General features: G+C 54.7%; 2 protein-coding genes across 2 annotated transcripts; both read left to right on the top strand.

Moving 5' to 3' along the window:
- Nucleotides 1-886: 886 nt before the first annotated feature.
- On the top strand, nucleotides 887-11,052 carry BESB_083490 (uncharacterized protein; the record flags this gene model as incomplete). Its single annotated transcript, XM_029366699.1, has 12 exons — nucleotides 887-1,640; nucleotides 2,486-2,704; nucleotides 3,609-4,061; nucleotides 5,194-5,274; nucleotides 5,796-5,846; nucleotides 6,351-6,482; nucleotides 6,814-7,221; nucleotides 7,592-7,672; nucleotides 8,168-8,227; nucleotides 8,849-9,151; nucleotides 9,745-10,068; nucleotides 10,547-11,052. 12 exons carry the CDS (start codon nucleotides 887-889, stop codon nucleotides 11,050-11,052), a joined length of 3,372 nt encoding a protein of 1,123 aa, XP_029217159.1.
- Nucleotides 11,053-19,958: 8,906 nt separating this feature from the next.
- On the top strand, nucleotides 19,959-22,119 carry BESB_083480 (uncharacterized protein; the record flags this gene model as incomplete). Its single annotated transcript, XM_029366698.1, has 4 exons — nucleotides 19,959-19,980; nucleotides 20,660-20,980; nucleotides 21,483-21,803; nucleotides 22,088-22,119. The coding sequence occupies 4 exons, from the start codon at nucleotides 19,959-19,961 to the stop codon at nucleotides 22,117-22,119; spliced, it is 696 nt and encodes a 231-aa protein (XP_029217158.1).
- Nucleotides 22,120-23,421: the final 1,302 nt, after the last annotated feature.

Below are 23,421 nucleotides of genomic sequence, written 5' to 3'. Positions count from 1 at the left end.
GCTAGCTCACCGCAAGACTGGGGATCACACAGGAGGAGATCAGGTACTTTTTTGCAACGCCGCTGCGAATCCCAGGCATTCTACAAGGTACGGTGGCGAGGGACACTTGCAGCCGATCGACGCTTGTCTGCAGAAGAGGGACAAAGAGTATCGGTACTAGGCGGGTGCTGAAAGAAGGCAGCACTCCCGACCAATTATCATTCAGTTTACTCACCTGCCGGTGTCGAAGAAGATCAGTGGCTCAGCGCTGTCCAGCGAAGGTCTGTGTGTGCATGCCGGTGTTGGAGGAAGATACTAACGCCATAAAGCACGGCAATACAAAAATTAGGCAGTGCAAAAGATGTGCCCGCAGAAAAACTTGGTGACTGAACACAAACAACTTGAAGCACAAGAATTCTATAGGCCAGCCAGTCTTGGAGTGGTCCCGCACAGGTACGGGATCTAGTTGTTTTTCATCGCTGTCTTCTCAAGCGACGGGAGGCCGAATCTACAGCAAGCGCACCCCTGTATCCTTTCGACTCGTGTCGCTCCTAGGCGCCTGTGTTTTATTGAGGTATCTGACTTTGGTCTCACCATCCAGGATTCCAGGGCAGATATGGACGCTCTCCGACTTCCTTGTGTTCGCGCAGCCCGAGCGCCCGTTGGCGCCTAGGGCCAGCTCTTCTGCGATGTTCCTCGCCTCTCTATTTCTCAGGTGAAGTCTTTCTTTGTACTCTAGTGCAGTCGTTCGGGCTTTCCAGCGTTATTCTCTGCACCGCGTGGAACGCTGCGCCGCATTGTGCAGAGCCCATCGTGATCGCACGCCTCTCACCGCCTTCCAGCTGGACACCGAGGAACAGACGCTCGTGGCCTGTCTCTATTTCGGCTCACACAGCCATGCGGGACCATGGACGTCTCTTCAGCGCTGCCGTTTGAGTCTCACACGGGGCTAACTGCGACCCCCCCTTCAGGCCCTGCCGACGACGCTCGCCTGCTGGAGGGCCTCGGTGCAGGCGCCGTGAGTGCTATTGGAGCAGGCCCACAAATCGGGATGGATGCTTCGGGCTATCACTTCACTATTTCAGTGGCTGGCGCTCCGACTCTTGCTGCTTCTCCTTTGCCGTCGGTCCAGGAGAGTCGACGAAGGCGGAGGCAGCTTGAGACGAAGCTCGCTCGAAAACGCACCAAGAACCGTTTCCGGTCTCCCCCCGCGCTGCTTGCAGTGCTTTCTTTTGCACTAGCGGCCTGCATCGTCTCCATATCAACAGTCTTCTTGCTATGCGTGCTTCGCGCTAGCAGGCCCTTTCATCCGGCTCCCGACTTCTCTGGTGGCACGCAGTCTCTCTCTGCTGCCCGCTTGTCGCTGTTTTCCTTGGTCTCCCCCCATCCACTCCGCAAGGCTGGACCAGGGCCGCGGAGGCTCGGCGATTCTTCCCCAGAGAATTCTGGACTGGGGGCGGCGGTCAGTGACGACGAGTTTTGCGAGTCGGCAATGGGTGGAAGCGGCGTGCAAAGCTATGCTGCCTCAAGACCTAATTCAGGACAGGAAGGTGCCAAGCAAGACGCATCCGCCGCCACCAGAAAACGTCCGAGAGGGAGAGCAGTACCAGACGTTGGAGAAGAGGAGGAAGAGGACGCGTACGCGGAGAGCAGCGTTCCAGGTGAGTCTTTTCGAGTGGAGGAGAACAGGAGGCGTTTTCCGTCCCTGTATCGAGGAAGCAAAACTTGGAAGATACGCACCCCTAGCATCTGCGCTGCTAGTTCGATGTCGGTCTAGTTTTTTTGCGTTTGTCACTAATGGCCAGCGCTCACCAAAGTAGTTGTGAGAGAATCCACAAGTGAAGAAGCACGACCCTGGCCTGTGCTCATGCATGTAGGGTGCCATTGATTTTGAGTTCTTCAACTTCAGTGCTGTGACAACTTAAAACACACCCGACTGTGCGCCTCCCTCTGTGACGATCCGCGCACAGATCTACCTGCACTGAACCTCCATTGTTTCGTCGCACTTTCGCAGTGTAAATGGCAGCGCTTGGCTTGTTTGTCGTCTCCGTTTGATGCCTTCGCTATAACCTCCCCAGCCCATGAATTGGCGCCGTCCTGCGTGATTCCCATTCACTGCTTGGGGGGGGTCCCGTGTTTCAGGCAGCCGGTTTCTGCATTACGTTTAATGTCTTGGAGGCGATCACCTGTGGTGGTTAAGCGCTGGAAGGAAACCCCACAACGCACGGTTAGCGGGGACTTGCATGTTATTTGCACCGGTTCTCCCCCTCAACCGAGTTGCCTTCGCCATCTGACAGGTTCTTCCCGTCGTCACGATCCTGTCTCCATTCTGTCTCACAGTCCATTGTGGCGGGTGGTGGGGTGGCACTAATGTGATGAGGCGCGCAAGAGCGGACACCGCTAGGAATTGCCAGTTCGCCTGGCCTGCGGCCGAGTTCGGAGTTTTTTCTGAGTTTCCGATCCGTTACCGCCTTTTGCCGGAGTTTCCTGTCCTCCTGAGCGTCAGACGCCAGAAAATATCAGTCGCCGCGAAGTGCAAAAAAGGCGAAACGGATGGACAACGCAGCCGATGAAGGCAGAATGACGCCGAGGGGCGGCGAGGCACGTGGGGAAGCGAACCCGCAACTAGTGTCCGAGACGGCTCTCTTCGTTGACAGCGAATTAACGGACTTGACGGAAGAACAACTTGTTGCCCTCACAGTTCAACCGGAAGACATCCCACCTCGTAAGCCGCTGGAGCTCAGCGATGTGACGCGTCCTCGGTAGCCTCAACAGGAACAGAACATGCGCTTGCTTGTTTCATACTGAAAGAGCAAGGTTGTACACTGGGTATGGTGTTCCCTTAGCGGAGTACTGGGTCTTTCTGGAGTGTGGAGCAAAGAGGCGGGGGACGGGTCGTAAGACGCGAGCTGGCAACAGGTCCTCTGGAGGCGTGTCGCATGTCAGCGCTGATGCCGTGAGGTAGCTCCGGAGATGCCAGAGCGTGTCTCTCTCAGGGACCGCTTTCCTGCGCTTACAACAGCATGTGGTAACGCGCAGCCGTCTGGCATGCAAGCCTACACGTACGCAATCCTCTGTGCACTCGACTATAACGGAGGAGCGATGGCGAGGAAGCACGTCTCTGGGCAGTGCACGAGGGGAATGTTGTGCAGGCCTTGGGGTATGCGTAGGATAATTAGTCCGTTGCGCGCGTGCTTCACCGCAACAGACCATTGGAGATATGCATACAAGAATACGCCATGCTAGCATATCAGCACACCAGCCCGGGTGACAGATGCAGATCCATAGAGAGGCACGAAGACCCATGGGTGGTCATTCGGATGTTCAGTGTCCTGGGGTAGGCGCGCGCCGTGCAGCTTAGGGTGTGGTTCGCGTCGTCCAGCGCTTCGCATACTCGCCGTCATTAAAGGCAAAGCTGTCGTTGCGTTGAGGGTTCTATCGTTTCTGCTATCTCTTGCCTGAAGCGGTGTGGGACGACTTCGATCCACTCGCCCCGGCGGACTTGCAGTGCGTTGCGGATGGTATGTGTGTTTGCTTTCAGTCACCCACCGCAGCGGCAGTTCCACACGTCCTCGAGACCATGTTTGTGTATGGAGTTCCGCTTTTTTTATTTGCTTCGTTCTTGTCAGCGCCCTTTCAAGGAGCATGGTACGGGCACACCTTCGTAACGTTCAGAAGTTTGCAAAGCCTTCTGTATGACGTCAAGATGACAGCCATCCGGGAAAATCGAACCACGCGCACCTTGAAAGATGCATTGGCGGCTTTGAGCAGATGCGTCTTTCTGTCTCGGCAATTCAGCAGAATCCAGGAACACCATCTAGGTGCAAATGAGAGCGCAGAGAAGAACGCAGCCCTATGGGCACACGGTGCTTTAGAGAAGGGTGTGCGTGAGACTGCTGTACTCCTCTTCGGAACGCGACTGCACCCGGTCATGAGTGAACTGGAAGCTGAGCTGCTTCGCGTGGCTGTCAGCGCCTTCCGTGAGGCACGCGGCAAGCCGAGCCTCGGCACCAGGAGTGTTTCGCTCACTCCACTCGGCAAAAAAGTTCCCTTCTTTGGCGAGCTGGAACAACGAAGGTCGGGTATGTGACAGAAGAAAAAGGGGTCGGGACGTGGTGGTCCCCACGGGGTCACTCTGCAGAACATTGAGATCGCCGCCTGCTTTCTTGGTGTCGCTGCATACAGCCGTCTGATGCGGTAGCACGGTTGGTTCGATCTCTGTTGTCTGGTGGCCGTCCCTAATTCTCGCTTTGGACAGTGCGTCAGGCAGCAGAAACTGACCCTGTGGCGGTCTGGCAGCTGCCCGTCGAGATGCACTGTGCGTTCCGAACGGTGCCGGTAGTTCTGTATTCTTATGCTTCGTTTCGCATGGTTCTACACGTTTGTCCGGCAGCGCGTTCGTACACGCTCCCGGGCCCCCCCAGCGGAACATGCGCCAAAACTTGGCCGTCTCGTGCGTGCCACGCCGTCAACATCCCCAAATAACTGGGTTCGTATCTACGTCGTGCTGAAGAGCGGCGGGCGCAGCTGTGCGAATGGCCTAGCATCTGTGTCGTTGTGCTGCTCACGTAGCCTCTAAATTGTTTGAAAGCCAGTGCAAGGCATCTTGGATCTATCGCAGCGTACCCCCGTGTCATGGCTGCGCGCACATGCTTGTTTGGCCATCCGTGCTGTGGGGCGGCCGAGTTGTACGGCTGTATAGCCGAGCTGAGGCACCAAGAAGGGCAGGAATAGTGTGAACCTCCTTTGCCATGCCTCGGCAAAATTGTATGCCGGGGGCTCGGACTCCGCGGCACGAGAGACTATTCTCAAATCAGGAGGGTAAATGCGGAACTTTCGAACGTACTCCGGCGCGTAGTCGAGACGTCGAGTCGGTAGTGGTGCTGCGTCCGTGTATAGTTGTCTGCTTAGGTGTATCGCCCGTCGGCGCGGTCCGGTGCATTTACACCATTCCGGCCTGGTTAAGGCGTCCATTATGTGTGTGGCCTAGTGCAGACGCGTCTTGTTCACCGCGCCGGCTGCTATGCGTGTCTGGATGCAACGTGACGTGCGATCCGAAATACGTGTGTGCATCAGGATGTTCGAGGTTTATTCTGCCGTGCTCTTTTCGCAGAAACCGCCACTGCACAAATATACATATATATGCAGTTGGTTGCCCCCCTCGAGAGGAAACGGATTAGTGGATGCGTGTCGCTCGGGTGCTGTGCTTTTCAGCCCTGGCCTCAGCTCTTCGTGGCCGAAACATCCTGTCTGACCTTTCGCAGTGGCTGGACCGCCGCCCGGACGTCGCTGCCAGTGAGCCAACCAGTTGAGTTCAGGGACGTAGTGGAATCGATCCTCCTCGATTCGATTCCACTCTCTGTCACTCCTGTGTGCGTGTGGCACAGTTCTTGCAGACGCCCTTCGTTCGCGAGTGACGTGCGTTTCCCTGCTGTCTCGCGCCTCTTCCGCGCGATGGCTACCTGCTGATCACAGTCTCGTGCTACTCTTATCTCTTAGTTGTCTCATGTTCGTAGCACGTCTCGCGTGGTGTTGAGGGCTCTGCTTCTTCGCGGCCCGGGTCTGGAGTGGACAGCCTGCCGGAACCTGAGGGACTCTCTGTGGTTGCCATCACTCCGCCCCCACGGTCCCCCTCCCCTTTCAGGCGTACGCAGCAAGGCTCCTGCTGTGCAAGTTGTTTTTGCTGTCCCTTGAGGGACTGGGTTTTCCGTGGGTTACTGGTTCCGCGCGCCCGAACTGCGGCGTTAAGCCATCGAACCGTTCCCAAAGTTTCTCTGTTGCTTCTTTCTCGTTACTGGTGTTGCCTATCTGTGTAGAGATCCCGGATTCGTCATTGCTGCGCGTCGCTACCGCAGCCGAACGTGCTGGTGAGTACGCTAGTATACAGTGACAGCCACCGAACCCTTCGGTTGAGAGACTGAGGAGCATATGTATGTTGAATATATATATATATGCATACGCGCGTATTGCATATGTAGGGAGATAAGCGAATGCGAGTGCGATTCCTCGCGCCCGCGCCGGGTTTTGCTCCCGTGCGTACGTATCGTTCATGGTGCACTGGCAAGTGCCGGAGTCTTCTCGTTTGTGTGTACTTCTTCCGGTGACTAAGGTCGGTGACAGCCGCGCCGCGGGCGCACGCGAGCGGTCTCACTCCCAGCTGCATGCATGTACGGTCACCTCGGCGCAGGCTTCCTTACGTCGATCAACAGACCTGCGCAGCGCACACGCACCTGTGGGTATACGATAAACATATGACCGTGTCGCGTCATGTTGTACGCAACGGGGCCACTGGTGCGTGAGACGAGTACAGAAATGAGGCAAGGCGAATTGATGACTGATCCCCGGATTCTGTGTTGCTTGTCCCTACGCAGCGATCGTGCACGGTCCAGCGCATCCGCTGGCTCAGATCCCCTCCGACTTGGGTGTTCCTCACCTTCTCAAGGTCCCCTTTCAGAACCTTGTGCCAGGGGCGGAGATGTACAACGAAGATATTCCCTTCTCAGGTGAGTTCTGAGTGGATTTACGCCAGCCCGGAGTACGTGTGCCCAGGCCTGCTCGTGCGAGGAACGGTTTTATAAAGTCATTCTTGCGCAAGCCCGCGCTTGCCGTAGCCCCCTCCGCTTGTCGCCCCGTACCGCGACGTCTCTAAAAAGCCAGGGCAAGCATCAACCCAGCGTGTATATAGATCTATACCATCTTTAGCAGCGGTCATCCTTTTCCCCTGTAAGGAGCTGCGCAGGCGTGCCTCTGCGGTCAGAGGTAGTACTGGCGACCAGCTGTTCCATTTGTCGGGCGCTTCGCTCTCTCTTCCGTCTCGTGTGTGGCTCTTCTCAGAGGGCTCCCCAGCTGACTGGGCGGCTGTCATGTCAAGGTTGGCACGCCTAAAAGCAGGCAAGGCCCGTGGCCTGCGGACTCGGCTTGAATCAAGACTGTCAAAGGCTACTGTGAACCGGACCCTTCAGACGCTCTCACACATGACTCTTCTCCTCGCGCAAACGGCTGCCCTCGTGGACACGCGTCCGACTGTGGCACGAGACAGCATATTCACTCGCAACGTGCATTCTATGCGTACAGAAATGTATGCTATCGGTCGGTTTTTTGGCTTCACGAGCGAAGAGGCTGCAATGACGCTGTTGGAGTTCCTCCTCGGCGTTGCCCTGGCTGAAACGCGTACAGCAAGGCAAGAAGCTGCGAATCAGCATGGCGTGCCTCTGCAAGAGCGCGTCTCCCACGTGTCCGCATGTAAGTGCACGAACGACGCGAACCGTCTTTCGGTCGATATCGCACTTCGGACCCTAGTTCGGACACCACGAAGACATCGCAGTTCTGGGCAGAGATATTGCCTCAGTCACGGTCTTAGTGTGGTGTTCGAGGTGGCCGCCTAACGTGCGGAACGCCCACTGTGTGGTGTACGCTTTCTCATGCCTACTGTAGCGGCGTGGACGCGTGAAAGGGAGATGGGACCATCTCCCTTTCACGCGTCCACGCCTGTGAAATTCTTCCGGAGCTGAGACGTGTGAGCCTATTGCACGCGACTGCATTTCTTTCGTCGCCTCGCATATAGCGCAGCCCTGTTGTTTGATTTTTGGTATGTCGAAACGTTGTTCTGCAGCTGCCTGGTACGCGTTACGGCGTGTCGATTTCGTGAAGCTGGTGTCCAGCAAGCTCCGTACGGACTCCACATTCGCCCAGCGTGAGTTTACAGGCTCGGAGCTGACGCATGTGCCCAACAACGTCACTCGGGAACACGCTGACAGCCGAGAGGGGGGAGAGGAGAGCCATGGAGGGGCGACAAGCGTCATGGCCTCGGCAGCTGAGCGGCAGGGGGGAAGGCCTCACAAGCGAATCATTCATATAGAGTTTGAATATGCCGACGCGCGAGGCGCTGCCGAACGCCGACAACAAAGAGCTCAAGTCGTTGTTCGCCGGTTTACCTCACCGTGCCGCCTGCACGGCAGTCTGGTCTGATGCACAACAGGTAGCTCTTGTCGTTTTTCGCCGGTTCGCTTCACCGTCCCGCATGTTTCCGTAGTATGAGGTAATGCCGCAACGTGTTATTCTTATTTCTTTCCAGACTTCACGAGTCGGCTGCTTCGTTGGCTCCGAGAGGTTTCCAATCGGTGCGTTTGGACTACTCTCTGAGTAGTCCAAAGCTTGTGCTAGTTTCTCCCTGTGAGTCATTTTTCAGAACTTCATGTCAGCGACACGACCGACAGTTTTCACGAGTTGATGGAGCGCTACGAAAACGGTATGATATGCCATGTACCTATCATTCTCTCTGTGGCCTCGCGGTCGTTTTGAAATGTGCGCTTCTGCAATTGCTGCCGCTGTCCGTGGGTGGGTGCGTTAGTGGTCTCTGTTTCGTTCTGTCGCCCTGGTCCGTATTTGCCATGTTGAGGCTCAGTGGGCTCCTGGACATCCGGCGCACACTGGTGTCTCCGTTACATCCGAGGTAATACCTGCTCGATGTCCCTTTGGTAAATGCAACGTCGTTCCTTAAACATAAACGCGTGGGCCTGCGGACGCAGCTAGATGGTATATCGTTCTCCTTGAATCCGCGGTGTATGCTTATAATAAGACAGGCGCAGTCGCTCACCTGTATGTTCTGCTCGGGCAATCAGGTATACTTCTCACTCTATTGGTTCTGCTGCTCTGAGAAACGCATCTTAAGTGTCGTATTGAGGTGAACGAAGATGAGGAGAGAGTCCCCTTGTCGCAGCCCTACGTTCAGGAAAGAATGACCAGAAGCCGGTTTAGGCCGTAGACAGGCACAGAGACACCGCATTTCCTTCTCCCGCAGGTGCGTCAGCCTGAGCAGGAGGTTTTGTAAAGAACAGGGCGAAACTTGATGCTCCTCTCTCTCCGGCAGACGTGTTTGTGTGCGGGCTTGCTCACTTGTGGTACGTCCTCCCAGACCCGCGCGGACATGCCTCCCGGAAGTCTGCGGTTGTGTCCGCGGCGAGTGGGATCCGCATGGCAGAACCTTCAGAAAGCGAGAGCGAGGATGGAGAGGAAGAAGACGGAACCGTGGAAAAGAGTCAATACGAGCACGGCGGAGAAAGCCGAATGGACGCTGCAGGCGGGTCTGATACTACGGAGTCGGAGGAGGAGGACTCTCTCGGGTACGGGTTCGATTCCCAGCAGTCAGGTCCAAGAGCGGGAATTGTTGGAGGTGAGTGGCGGTGTAGGGTCACCCAAGAGCGGGGGGACACGGGCCCGGGCCGCGTGGCATGCACACTGCATTAATACTACCCCCGGCGCTAACATGTGACGTTGATGAGTGTAGGGGCTTGCCGTTCGCGAGCTTCCCACGATCTTTCACCCGACTGGCGCATTCCTCTCGTGAGAGTCCAGCTAGGCCCTTCCGCACGTTCCCGCAGAAACTCGGCGCGCAGCAAGAGGTGACTAGCGCACTACGCGTTGGCGGAGGATTAATCTAGGCTATCTGGTGATGCATAGAGAGCATCGATATCGGGAGCCTTGTCCGTGCGTCCGGCGAAGCGTAGACAAGAGGCGCTGTCCACCAGAGACAGCGGCGCCACGCGGCACATTTTCGCGAGTGTGCCACGCACACACCGAAAGCTCCGCAGTGAAAGGAACGGCATGTGAAGCTCCTTTCGCCCCTGCCGGTGCTGGATGCTTCAGGCGTCTGCATGGTGCGCAGGGGTTAGCACCCATGCGACAAAATGTGTGTTATTCTGGGCGGGTCGGCTGATCAAGGCATATACATGTGCCGGTTTCGTGTCCGTTTCTGTCGGCGTCCAGATCCGTCTCTGCAGCACGAGCAGTTCTCGTTGTTCTCTCCTAGCCCGTCACTTGTCGGCTCGGAGAGTCTCACGTCTATATTGAGTGCCCTCGAGTCCGTAAGCGGCGCCGAAGAGGATGTCGATACAGAGGTTGCAGACTTACCTATGCCAGCGGCGCCCAACGGTAGACCAGTCGACAACCTCGGAGAGCCACCAGAACACAACACGGAGAGCAGTTCAAGCATTCCCTTCTACTTTTCGGCGGCGGAGATGAGTCAGCTTGAGACGATTCTGTATCGGGCAGGGTTCGACCGGTCAGGGCTCGCCGACGGCGTCGAAAAGGGTAAGAAAAAGAAGTTCGCAGAGCACATTCCGATGCGGAAGGGAATGGCGCGGCATGAGTCACTGTGGAAGCCACGATACGGGATCCTAACTAGGCTGCATGCACGCTGTCAGGGTACGGTTACCCAAAGGTGAGACTTTGAAGATGTATTTAGTGGAAAGTGTGTTGGTGCACAAATTTAGCGGAGATTCTAGTGATGTGTGGCGCTGAAGTCAGCTGACGCGTAATAGCCAGGACCCGTATATCGGGCACAGCAGCTCAAAGTGGCATATTGTCGCGAGCGTGCGCAAAAACGAGAGCGGTCACATAAGGAGAAAGCGACGCTCCGTCCGAGTTATCGCCGCCGCCTCCTGTAGGCGTCCGGCAGAGACGTACACGAGTAGGCTTCTACGCTGCTAAATGTCTGCAGGCCTTATGGCGTCGCCTGACGAACGCACACGCATGTTCGAGTTTCGTGCTAATTGTTGTCTGCGGTCAGATCCACCTCTGCAAGAGGTGCGGTTGTTGCCTTCATTGCCTGGCTCGTCAGATGTTGACTGGGAGAGTTCCGTGTCTGCAGTGAGCGCCGCCGATCCCGCGGGAGATGCAGAGAAGGGACTCCATACAGAAGCCGCAGACGTTTCTACGCCACCAGCACCCCATGGAGTCGTAGCTGACCACGCAGAAGCGCCGCCACACCAAAGCATGGATGACAACACAGACATGCCACTCTATTTCCCGGACACACTGATGGAAGGTCTGGAGCTCGCGCTGTTTGGGGAGGCTGGTGACGTGGCATGGTTAGGTGACGAAGCCGACCTGAGTGAGCCACATATCACGCTGAGATCATCGAACGTAGTGGACGGTATGGGGGGAGTGGACTACGCGGCTGGGGGGCACTGCTTAGGTGTTGAGTGTCTAGGCTGGCGGCAGGCTTTCAAGTGCTGCGTGGCCACCTATGATGTTATCTATTGTCGCGGAGGGGCGGATATTTTCTCGTTGTAGCGCTGCACGTCAGCCCGGTCTACTGAGATGTTCGTGTATGCAACGTTACAGCTGCGATCTCTGTGTTACGCAAGATTTGATGCTGTTCGCATCATCGCTTCTTAGAACATAACTGGTTTTCGAGCCCATGCCGGTAATACGATAAACGATAGTACTTCGTCTGCCACAGAAGGCTTACGTTGCTGGTGGGGCACGACCCCCAACGACAAAGCAGATGATGTCATCGTGTTTCAGACCGTTCATGTTTTTCTCCTCTGTTCAACATGTGCTGGGTTGGCAAACCGCCATCCGTGTGTTTCTGGTGCAGGCATATGCGCTCGTCGTGTGTTGCTGCTTTTCAATTATCAGCATCGCGCTCTATGTAGCGGCGAAGTCAGGCATCAAACTGCGCTGTGGTATTTGTTTCCTTTCGTTTGACAGATGTATGTGTGAGCGTGTGTCGTGCAAGTCCAATCGGAGTAGTAGATTTGTACGGAGACATATGTATGTTGATGGACGCAGCCACGTTTGGGGTTTGGCTCCATCCAGGGCCCCATGCACCGGCGCTACATCGGTTTACCTCATCTGCCTCGGCATGTGTTTTCGTGCTTCACCTGTTGTATGTGTGCAGTGGATGAGGGACTTTTAGCATCACCTTCCGGCAACCCTGAGTCGGATTCACTACAACTCCTTGACGCAATCGTTGCGGCACTCGATGACCCAGCGCCACGCGGTAAGGGAGCGATGCGTGACTACGGCGAGTGTGTCATTCAGGGCACCAACGTCAGCCCAGTTTTAGAATTCATCTCCCAGTGCTGCCGCAGTCAAGTGTATGCTGTCTTCGGCCGCTGTATTTCCTAGTTTTCCTCTTCTACGTGTCGGTTGCTCCTTTCGCCCAGCTTTCCGGCGCCTGTGAACCATAAAAGTCTTCGCTTGAGCTTTCCACGGTTATTGTACCAGTGTGGTACGCTTTGGACCGTTTGCTGAATCCTGTTATATGCAATGTCCAGTTCTTTCAGACGAGGCAGCAGAGCGCGAGGAACGAGGCCAAGAGTCCAATTGAGACAGACGGAGAGCCACGATGCCACAAACGCGCAAGTGAAACACAGCCGCCGCGGGACCAGGGTCTCGCCTGGCCTTGTTTTTTGCCCTCCGGTTCCAGGCGACCCGAACGCGCCAACCGCGAAGGCAGCAGACGTTGCAATTTCCACTATATATCGTAGACCGCGAGGAGGCCCATGTTTTCTATGTACATCTTGAACGCTGCAGTTCATTACAGCCGGCGCTAGGATCCTGCTTGCGTTTGGTTGTTCCGCAGCCATGCACGAAACAAGGACATTATGCCTTTCTCGTCGTTGGCGGCCCTTTTCAGTTAGTTGAGATGGAAAAAAGTGCGCCCAGGTAGCTGTGAATGCCTCCACATGTACTATAGAAACTCCAAGACCCGCGTCCTATCGCTTTGTGTGCGTGTCGCACCGGGCCGCCGGATTTCGAATCCTGGGTCATCATGGCACTTGGACTGTATCGGTAGAACCACCTCCGTTTTTCGTCCAGGTAGCAAGGCGGGTTTTCTCGGGACGCGTCGCTTTACATTTCCTTTCCTCACTGCTTGGGGCGTTGCTGCCGAATGACGGCGGTGCGCGCGGGTGCGGCCATCCTTGTATGGTGCTTGAGAGTCTTTTGAGACCCTGGCTTGGACTCAACCAAGTGTTTTGTAAATCCATCAGGGGCTTTGTGAGTGGGGACACTCCGGCGTGTGTTATGTGGCAGCGGGGGTAGCGCAGCGGCCTCCGTGCATGTTAGTCGGCTTGCAGCTACCGGTGGAGAACGCTATAGAGCCGCGGCGTGCCGCGGCGAACGTGTGTTAAGCTCACAAAGCTCCGGTCGTGTTAAAACAGGGTCCGGTCTTATGATAACTGTATGAAAGCCAGAAAACGCATCCCATCCCCGATGGATAAATATGTTCAGGGGCCGAGTGTAGCGGCGATGCCTGCGAAACAAAGTCAAGCATATACAGCTACTACCTGCGCCATTAGTACCTGTTCAGATGAGCTTCGCCGAACAGAGGCTAGCTTGGAAGCTGAGCGACGTCACCGTACAAACGAGCAGATGGATACTCTACTGCGTGGCTCTGCGTGGCTCGGTCCATGGAAATCAGGACTACCTATGAAGGCATGAAACTGGATTAGCATACATAGCCGACACCGGGGAACTGGAATGTCCTCCGTAAAGGTATTGGCGTGCTGTACTAGCATGGATGCTATTATTCAAAGCGTTCGTCAGCCGTGTTGGCACACAAATGATTTGTCGGGAACAAATACTGTCGGACCCCCTGCTGTGGGCGCGGCACTTCAACTTTGGAAAGAATGGTACTAGTCACGTACAGAGATCAGCTGGCACCTCGTGAACGCTTCCGGCTCTGACACCTGTTTGCTGCGTTTTCTCTGCTCGAACTTGTATGCGGTCACATGTTTCAGCAAACATCTCCTCGTGACTGAGGTTCTAGTGTGGTATCTCTTGGCTCGCGTGTCGTTTTTCTTGGATCGGCGGCAGAGCCACCGGGAGCTGCAGAGAGCAGTTTACTTGCAATCCGTGGACGCCTTCCACTTTTTCTTCGGCCTCGGCGCCTATCTCGCACGTGTATTCTGGAACTCACATGATCTGAAGACGGAGCAAGGTTCACGATTTGCCAGACAAGCAAATCTACACACTAGAGTTCCTGCCGACGGAGCGTTGTTGTCATGCATGCGGGGCCTGCGACGGAGTCTGGCCAACCTATCGCAGCGCTGTCTGGCTGGCAAGTCGTGAGTGGGTGATGCCTGTGGAGTGTTTCTGCTTCTCTGTCAATTACTACTAGTGCTTTGTCGCGTGCAAGGTGGGAGAGCCTAAAGTCAAATTCGGCAGGCGACGGCTACGAAACAAAGAAAGCGACTGCGCCAGCGGATGCCCATCAGGTTTTTCGCGTATGTCGGTAGCCTCCGGGTTTTTTCCGCGACGCTCATCTGGCGGACTCATCCTGCAGGCCACGGTTCTTTTCTCTCATACGTGTCAGCCCACACACGTCAAGAGTGTGTCTTCCAAGAGCAGGGGCTTCATCGCGGGAGAGTTATCGTTTCTTCTCGTCCTCTCCCGCGATGAAGCCCCTGTGTCCGCGCACCGCCCACCGCCCACTGCGTGTGTTGCTATCTGTCTCCCCTGTCACGGCCTTGTCCTGCTAGAGTCTCTTGCGTCTTGACGTCTCGAGTCTGTCCCCGCCCAGAGTCTCGTTCGGTCTCGGACCACTTTCCCCAACCTTTGCCATCGTTGGGTTCATCTCCTTCTTCTTCACTCGGCCTCCGTCGCGAGCGAGGCTTTTTCGCCCGCACTCCTATGCTTCCCCATAAAAACAGGGAAACTGTGTGGTGCTCGTCACCGACAACTCCCGCTGCCATCCGGGTGCACAGTCACAGGAACGCAGTTACTTGAGCAGCTTCTGTAGCCTCTTCTGCTCCGTGGGCGAGACGTTCTAGAAGCGCAGATCCAGAGACGCAGCCTGACTAGCGTAATTGAACTGCACGAAGGTCTGCGTTAAGAGTCACGTCGCAGAGATCCTGGTGGTCCATCCCAAACAACAGTTGGAGAAGGCAAGACAGTCGTTGGCAGTCGGTCCCATAACCGTGGCTATGGCCGGCAAATCCGCAAGTGAACGCGACGAGTATGCCGAATCCAACTGAAATGCTTCCCGCACGTTTACCTGTTTGTATATATCTACATGTATACGCTCAGGAGCACATGACTGAGCACATCGCCATATAACTGCATGCCCGTATATAGTGCCTTTGCCAAGAACGTTGGCGCACAGGCCTATAGATCGGTGCCGCGGTGTATATGTTCATGGTGCATTGCTGCCGCATAACCCGCAGAATGGCTTCCGCTAGGAACTTGTGCATGCGCAAACCCTCAGTTTCGTCCTGCTTGAGAGCCAGGCTCCCGGCCACGCTGCGAGAAGTACATGTTGCTCCTCTGCGCTCATCGAGCCGTCGCAGGCCCGCAGCAGTGTTCTACCACGGCTATCGCAGTGTCTGGCACCGCCTGGGAAAGGTCACACAGAAACACGAATGACGCATACAAGTCCGTCCCGCATCGAGATGCTGTAAACGATAGGCGTAGTTATATATACACACGGATATATATATATATACGTATGTTTGTTCATTGATATGCACGGGCAAAATGCCACAATACTGACATATTTGAATTCCTCCGGACTCGTAGTTGCTAGCGATTACCGGCTGTTACGAGACCGGACAGGAACTGGAACTCAGCCACAGGCACGCCTGAATACACGTACATTCCTGCACAGCCAGCCGTCCATAAATAAGACAGCTGATGAGGAAACAGGTAGTAAACGAAAACGCGTGCAACGAAGGATGCAAAGACCTATGTGAACAGTCTCCTCTGGCGCAGTTTAAATATTTGCAATCCCAGCAGAGCTGACGTGCGCGTACAGGTGTTAACACGCGGCGCGGACTAGATATAGTGTCATAGACATGTACAAATATTGTAGATACGCCGCGGGTTCGGCTCTGTCTGTCTGTTTACTTGCAACGTGTCTGTTCCATCTCGTATTCGCTTTGTGGTAGCGGGTCATTGCCAGCATGAGGTTGTTTTGCGGCCTCCCGCACAAAAGGCCGTACGGGATGCTGGAGGTGGCCTCCTTGCGTATTGTCGTAGCCCGCAACTTGGGAACGCGTGAGTCCGTGCAGAGAATGTTTTGCTGTAGACGTGGCATGAACGCGGTACATACCGAGAGCCCTCTGCCTTTCGCTGCGGAATCTATGGTGGGACATACACAGGGTAGACTCACGCCGAGAAAACGTCGACGTTTGACGGTAACCAGACGCAGGAAGGGTGATTACGCTTTATACAGACGTCAGCCATTCGTCGACATATGAAGACGGCTCCGTGAGGCATTCAAACTAAGATCAGAAAATTCGTGACGGACATGGAGCGACGTCCCGCACCGACTGGGCCGCTTCAGCTTGCTGGTCACAGCCAAACGAACAACGGATTTTTATAGAGAAGAAGCAGGCCGGCAACGCACCGGAGACCGCTCTGATGCGAACGAAGGACAAGCCACGGGAGAACGAGGGTGGGCACCGTGGAGCTAGCTGAAACAACGCTGCGAGACAGTATACTGGCTAAGTGAGGACGAAGAACAGGCAATGGGAGACGTAGCAGCTGGAGGCGTCGAAGGAGGAGAGCAGCGGGGGAATGGTCGACAACGCGAATCCACTATCAACCGCAAGTGAGGGTACGAAAGACAAGCAAACACTTCAACGGGCACTGGATCATCAGGCACCACGTAACGTATGCGCGTGTACGGCTGAGCAGGGGCAAGACTACTGTGAGAACATATGTCTCTACATACCTATCCGCCTAAACCGACCCCCACCATCCATGCGAGAGACCTTGAATCTGTGACAGGGGGAAGCGAAAACACCGCTATATATATATATATATATGCTTATACGCACGTTTGCAACAGTCCCAATGTGACTGTGCAGGTGCCGCCGCGGACCCCGTTTCCTTTGATGTTAGCTTTGCTTTCGCTGTCGTGTCATTGTGCATATCTTTGCAGATCTCCTTGATTATGTGCAGACTTCTTCTCCCTCGCTTACGCGTGAGAAGAGTCAAGACGAGGCCCTCCTATAGCTGCGCTATTCCAACTCACACGCCGCTGCCATCCGACCGCCATAACTCACGCATCGCAAGAATCGCGTTTCTGAGCAACGCTATCTCCACCGTGTCCTCCAGTTGAAGTCCGTACTCAAGAAGCAACTTGCCCTGAGTGCGACCCTTAAGGAGGCTGCGCACCACATCCCGATGGCTCCAGTTCATTTTGAGCTTGTTCTGTCTCGTTTAAATTTCCCTGAATTCCACTTTGGTAATCTAATGTGGCGGGCGTGGGTGTAGCGTGGCAGCCACCAGGAGCACTGTGGATGAGCACAACAAGCGGAATCCTGTGCAGTTGTTTTGTCTGCTCTTCAGTTTCCGATCTGATAGCTCTCCGATCTCATTGCTTTGTGGCCCGTCACACTCCATAAAAAGGCCCGAACTCTTAACGATGAGGACGGCGCCGACGGTGCAGACAGATCCGGTCCTGGCGTGCATCCGTGCAACGGCATTTGCTGAAAGTGACCGCTAAATGTCCGCTGACTGCAATGCGGGCAAACGTGTCTGGGTTTCCCATTGCAAGAAACCTGTCTCTTCTTCTAGCTCCTCTCGCGCAGTGATCTTTACAGGGAAGACTTACCGGCTCTGAAAGCATTTTGTTCGAGTTGCTCCGTATAACTTGCCGCCTCTGCCTGCGGAGGGTGCAAAGTGCTTTCCGAGCAGAGCAACGCTCTGTGGGGGGCGCTCGCGCTGGCCGTCACGGATGGGGGTGGGTTCGCAGTCCCCAGTCGGGAAAGATTGGCAGGGAGCACCTTTCCTTTTTCTCAGCTCCACAGTGCCTGAAGACATGTGTGTTTCGCGGTTTTGTATTTCACATTGCACCACTTGGATATTCACGGAAAAATAATGATAACCCTGCGCGGGTGTGCAGATTTTCCTTTTATTATGTCGCACCCCGCTGCTGCCGGGTCGCTTTGGGTCCCCCCCCGCCGCTCCCCATCTGGACGCGCTCGCACTGAGGGGAGGGGGGGTTGGGAGATCTCGGCTCTTGCGGCTCTTCCAACGGGAACAGGCTCGTCTTGAAAGGCAATGGCACGCAATAGAGGCACACTCATATGAACACAGATTAGTAATGTTTGATCACGCTTTCAAACCCTGCCGCACTTGCGAGGGTCATCACACGTAGTAAGGACAATCTCTCTCTTCTGATGAGTGATTCGTGCCGCGACTATGAGGTACACTGACAGGCTCGTTTGGAAGTTGAGCTGGCTGCTTCAGACGCCGGCAGGCCGCACATACATATCTTAATTCCGGTTGCTGCCGGAAATCCGCCTCCACTGCGCGTCCTCTCCACAAGAGCAGGCATCACGCAGGTGGAGCTCAGACACTGTTTCGCAACGCCGCTGCGAAGGCCAGACAACTCGCGAATTGTATCGTCCACTTCACACACCTTCTGGCGAGAAAAAGGACCTGTGGGCCGACGCTGGACAAGCGTGTGCACACCTATTTTGAAGGGGGTGACACCCATGCGATAAAAATGTGATTTCACGGATTACGCAGTAGAAAAAGGTGCATCTGCCGAGAATACTTGTAAACCGAACACCTGCACACCGGAGGACAGGGACCCCATTCGCCAGCCAGTCTGGTCGTGTGTCTGCACGAATGCGGATTCCATAATGGTTTCTAATCGCTGTATTAGAGGATGATTGGAGACGGAATCGCAAGAGGGACGCCCAAATATTATTCATCTCATGTCGCCCTCATGTGCATGTGTCCCGGTGAGATATCTGACTGTGGTCTGCCCATCCAGGATTCCAGGGCTGAATTTCACGCTCTCCGATTTCTGTGTGTTCCAGCAAGCCGAGCGCCGGTGCACGTGGTTTTCTGCCACGACCTGCTCTCTTGCTATGTACCTGTCTTCTTTGCTTCTCAAAAGTGTTTTATTAAATAGAGCTCCTGCTTTACATAGGATGAATATTCAAGCATTTAAACCTAAATTTTGATTTATAGACATTTTAGAACAAAATTATCAAAAGAAATGATGTTAGTTGTGAAATGCCATTCAAGTTTGGAGCTATCTGGTTCTCCACGAAATCGCTGTTGAACTTCTTTTTTGTATCTTCGCATTTCACTACTCGAAAAATTCCTCCTTTCAGTCTGAGCAAAATTTTCGGAATGAGATCTACAATAGGTTGTTAAATGTGTATAAAGTTTTAATAAAGGACAAAAAGCTTATGAATAGTTTATTTCATGTTATGGTGCAAGAAAAGGAAGCGACTAATACCTAGAATTTTAACTGAAATTTTTTTAACATATTCCCGTTATTTATATCAATAAAAAAGTATTTTGTTATTCATTGTAGGTGCAGAATTACTTTTCCAGTAAGCTTTGACGCACTTTCTAAAAACTATTGTACCATCTATTGTAGCACGGTTTTTAATATTTTTTTAATTTTAAAATATTTAAGGAAAGGTGAAGCCTTCCTTGTGTGCGGCTGCAGTCGTCAGGTTTTTCCAGCCTTTTTCTCTACAGTGTCTCGAATGCCGCACCACTGTGCAGCGCGTTATATCAAGGTCGCCCGGCTCTCACCGCCTTCCAAGTAAACACTGGGGTCCAAACGCTCCTGGCCTATCTCTATTTCGGCTAACACAGCTCAAGCTCTCTGTCATGCATATGCGCTCATGAGGCGGCGTTTTAAGCTGCAGACAAGCACAACGTACCCAACGGAGCATATACGTATATATGTATGCATGTACGCTAAAACGATATTTTCCTCACAGCGACAGGTGTGTGGATCTCTCCGGGTGGTTTCGGACCTGTTAGACGTTTGTTTTTGCCAGTCCACGGATGACCTCATACCTTTTGGCCACGAACGCTCCGCTGCTGCGCCATGCGCGCAAATATGTTGTCTCCGTGCTTCTACGAAGCTATCGGCGGTGTCGGCGTCGCCACTCCACACGCCATTGCACCAGTCTCGACACGTGCCGGGTTTTTAATGTGACGTGCCTTTGCTTCCACTGTGTTGTGCATGTGCCCTTAATCAGGCCATCTCCCGTTCTCATTCATAGGCGGTGATCCGCGGAGTGCGCGCAAGGCAATGAACAGACCGCCTCTAGAGATACCGCAGGCATCTAGCACCCTCCCAGTGGAGGACGTGCGTAAACAGTATTTCTTTCCAAATCACGAAATGCATGCGATGCTTGAGAAAAAGCTGCATTTGCAAAGAACACATAGGTCGCTGTGGAAGGGAGCATGAGGCATTTACGACAGACATGATCAAGAGACAGTCCCCAGGTGGGACCCGCCGCACCCACATTTATATTCGTTTGGAGAAACACCGCAGTACACGTCTAGCATCCATAGCTTTTTTATCAATAGATATGCTTAGTGGCAAGCACGAGGCGCACCCCTATAAGGTTTTGAAAGCCCGGTAAAGTAAACACAGGCAGCGGGAATCTGGAGCACGTCAGCGCTTCAGTGGTGGGCTTCCGTACAGGTTTCGGGTGTCAATCACGGCTAATTTGAAAGGAGGACAATGCGGAGAGAATGCGAAGGAGTTCAGGTGGTGGAAACCCACTGTATACAGTTTCTGTTATAGTAGCCGACACTGTGTCGCACTGTACACATGGAAGGCCCTGGCCCTCCATGTAGCGGGTCAAGGTTTTCTGTGGAAGCGCATTATTACGCGTAGGCCCTAACGGTGTTTTGTGCCAGGTCGGTCTTTGTGTGGAAGGAACGCACGTGCCAACGGAGACAGCTGCCCAACGCGACACAGCGTCGCTAGCGCCTGGAGCAGCATTACAGGGAAAGCGAAGCATCATCCCATTCGACAGTGGTGGTGTTGTGCCGGAGTCCGCGAGAGGTGCAACCGAGTTGGCGCGGAAGCAGCAAACCGTCCCCTACTGTTGACAGGTTGTCCCCGTAGTAAGCATATGTGTGGTCGCGTTTCTCGTTACCCGTTGTTTGTGTTCAGACCCATCCTTGCAGCACAGCGTAGTGTCGCTGTGGGTGCCTGGCCCGTCGGCTTACGACTCGTACGGTTCCGCGTCTACACTGAGCGACTTCGAGCCCACAAAAGACGTCGAGCTGGAGGTCCATTCAGAGGCCGCAGCCGCGCAGACGCTAGCGGCGCCGCGTGGGGTGCTGGCAGACAACGCAGAACTGCCACCACCCCAAACCGTAGACGGCAGCCCGAACAGTCCTTTCGACTTCCCGCAGATCAGCCCGGAAGATCTGGACCTGGCGTTTGGGGGTGACGGGCACGTGGCAGGATCAGGTGATGGCGCCGAATTGGGTGAGCGACAAGCGTGAACGGACCGCCCGTTGTTGCGAATAGGGGCACGGCACAGGCTGAGAGCAGACGCAAGTCGTGGGTGGGCATTAGGGAGGCCATATGCTGGCCGTCACTCTACTCTCCCCTCACATGTGGATCTTCGGATGTGGCAGCGCGAAGGCTGTGTAGGTGCTCTCGGTGGTGCCGTGTGCAGTGTCGCGTGTGGGCGGGTCGTTGGCGGTGTGTCCGTCGCCGTGTAGACGGATGGCGCCTCCCACCGGAGATAGCGGCGCAAAGCACCATATTGTCGCGAGTGTGGGAAGCTCAGCAGACGCGACAGCAAGGAGTCGAACGGCATGCAAACGAGCGCCGTCCGAGATGTCATTGCTGGTCTCCTAGAAGCGCCCGCGAGAGGCGCAGGCGAGTTGGCGCCTAAGCGGCAAAATGCCTGCTAGAATGAACGGGCCGTCTGGTGGTTGACTGTGCGAGGTCGAGTTTCTCGATACTCGTTGTCTGCGTTCAGATCCATCACTGCAGCTCTTGCTGTTGTCGCCATTCGTGCCTAGCCCGCCGGCAGCTGACTCGGCCACGTTGGCATCTACAGTGAGCGCCCATGGTGCTGCCGGCGATGTAGAACAGGAAGTCAGTACAGAGGCCGCAAGCCTGCCGAACCCCGAGGCGCCACATCGAGGACTGACAGCCAACGCAGAAGAGTCGCCATACCAAAACATGGATGGCAGCCCGACCAGCCCTTTCGATTTGCCGGAGACACTTCTGCACGCTCTGGAGCTGGCTTTTGGGGGTGACGGGGACGTGGCAGGATCAGGTGATGGGTCGGAACCGGGTGAGACACAGATCACGCACAGAACCTAGACCGCCCTGGATGGTATGAAGGGCAGTGTGCGGCTAGGGGACGAAGCTTTCTTGCTGAGTCTCTAGAGAGGCGGTAGAGATCCAAATGGACTGTTGCCGCATATAGTGTCCGCTATTGGTATCTAATGGCGGCGCTACTCTCACCTCACGATCGCACGTCATGCAATTCTATCGAGCTTTTGAGATATCCCACATTCCAGCTGCGACCTGTTTGATGCACAACTCGGTGCGTTTCGTATTTTTCGATTCTTTTAGGGCATAAGTGGTTCTCTTGCCCAATCATGTAGTACAATATGTGATTTCCTGCACGTTGCAAGGCGGTTTTTGTGGGCACGCCCTACGTTTTTATCCCGTTCGTCTGTGCTCGTGTGTTCGCTGTCGGACGCTGGCGGCGCAAGCAGGTGCAGACAGCCTTGTGTGGTGTCTGAGAGTCGTTTGAATCCGGGCTTGGACTCCGCCAAATCCTTTGTAGACCGATCTGGTGCTTAGTGAATGCGGACACTCTAGTGTGTTTTATGTAGCGGGTCCCCCGGTAGCGCAGCGGCGTCATACATGTTGGGACCGCTCGCGGCGATTGGGTAGACGGCAAAGCGTCGGACTGCCGCTGATAAATTTTTGAAGTGGCTGAACCATGGCTGTATTTGAACAGAGTTCTTACAGGTGGGAATCGGATCGAAGCTGAAAAACGGCTCACGCTCCGTCGCGGATCAACATATCTCAGTGACTTTGTTTAGGGTCGCAGCCCGCCCCTAAACAAGGTCACGCACGCATGGTGTGCTGTGGCCTGCTTCGTGTTCAGTAGAGTCTCGCTGAATATAGTGCCGCTTGAGAGCTGTGCGACGACAGCGCACCAAGGGTAGTCTATTACGTGGTTATGGAAATCAGACCGTCGTTGTAGGTGTGGAACTGCATCGGTGTATTTCTTCGCCAGCACGGCTGTTCTGGAATGACCTCCCTATCGAACCTATTGTTGTGCTGTAGTAGCATGGTTGGTGCTCCGATGGAATGAGGTGGCTGAGGTTGAATCGGTGGCTGTACAGATGGTCTGAAGGCACTCCAGTTTGGCATCCAATTACGTTTCAGTGCTATCGCTATCCCTCTGATATGTTGGGAGCAACTAGTGACCAATCACCTGCTGTGCGGGGGACACTTGCAACTAAGCATGACTTGCAGAATGGCACCAACCAGTACAGCCGGAACCAGGTGGCATCGCACGACTCCTTCACGCAGAGACACATGTTTTCAGTTGTTTATCTGCACCTCCCCGTAGTGCGTCTTGAGCGGAGAAGCACGCAGCTGAGGTTCTGGCGTGGTATCTCTCGGCTTGCGCTTCGTCCTTCTTAGATCGGCGATAGAGCCACTGGGTGTTGCAGAGCGATTTACCCGCAATACGTGGGCACTCGCCACCTGGCCTCTACAGATCGCACTCCCTTCCCGTTCAGTCTATTCTCATGCGCATGGCAACAAGACGAAGACTCACTGATGAATAATCAGGTTGGCATCCACCACCCCCCCCCGAATTACGGGAGTCAATCGCTTGGGTTTCTGCGTCTCTGGCAATCACCACTAGTGTTTTGCCACATTCAGGA

The sequence above is a fragment of the Besnoitia besnoiti genome, chromosome VIII (assembly GCF_002563875.1).
Source record: "Besnoitia besnoiti strain Bb-Ger1 chromosome VIII, whole genome shotgun sequence".
Lineage (NCBI taxonomy): Eukaryota > Apicomplexa > Conoidasida > Eucoccidiorida > Sarcocystidae > Besnoitia > Besnoitia besnoiti.
The sequence above is the reverse complement of the archived record's forward strand: the minus strand, read 5'-3'. Positions and strand labels throughout refer to the sequence as shown.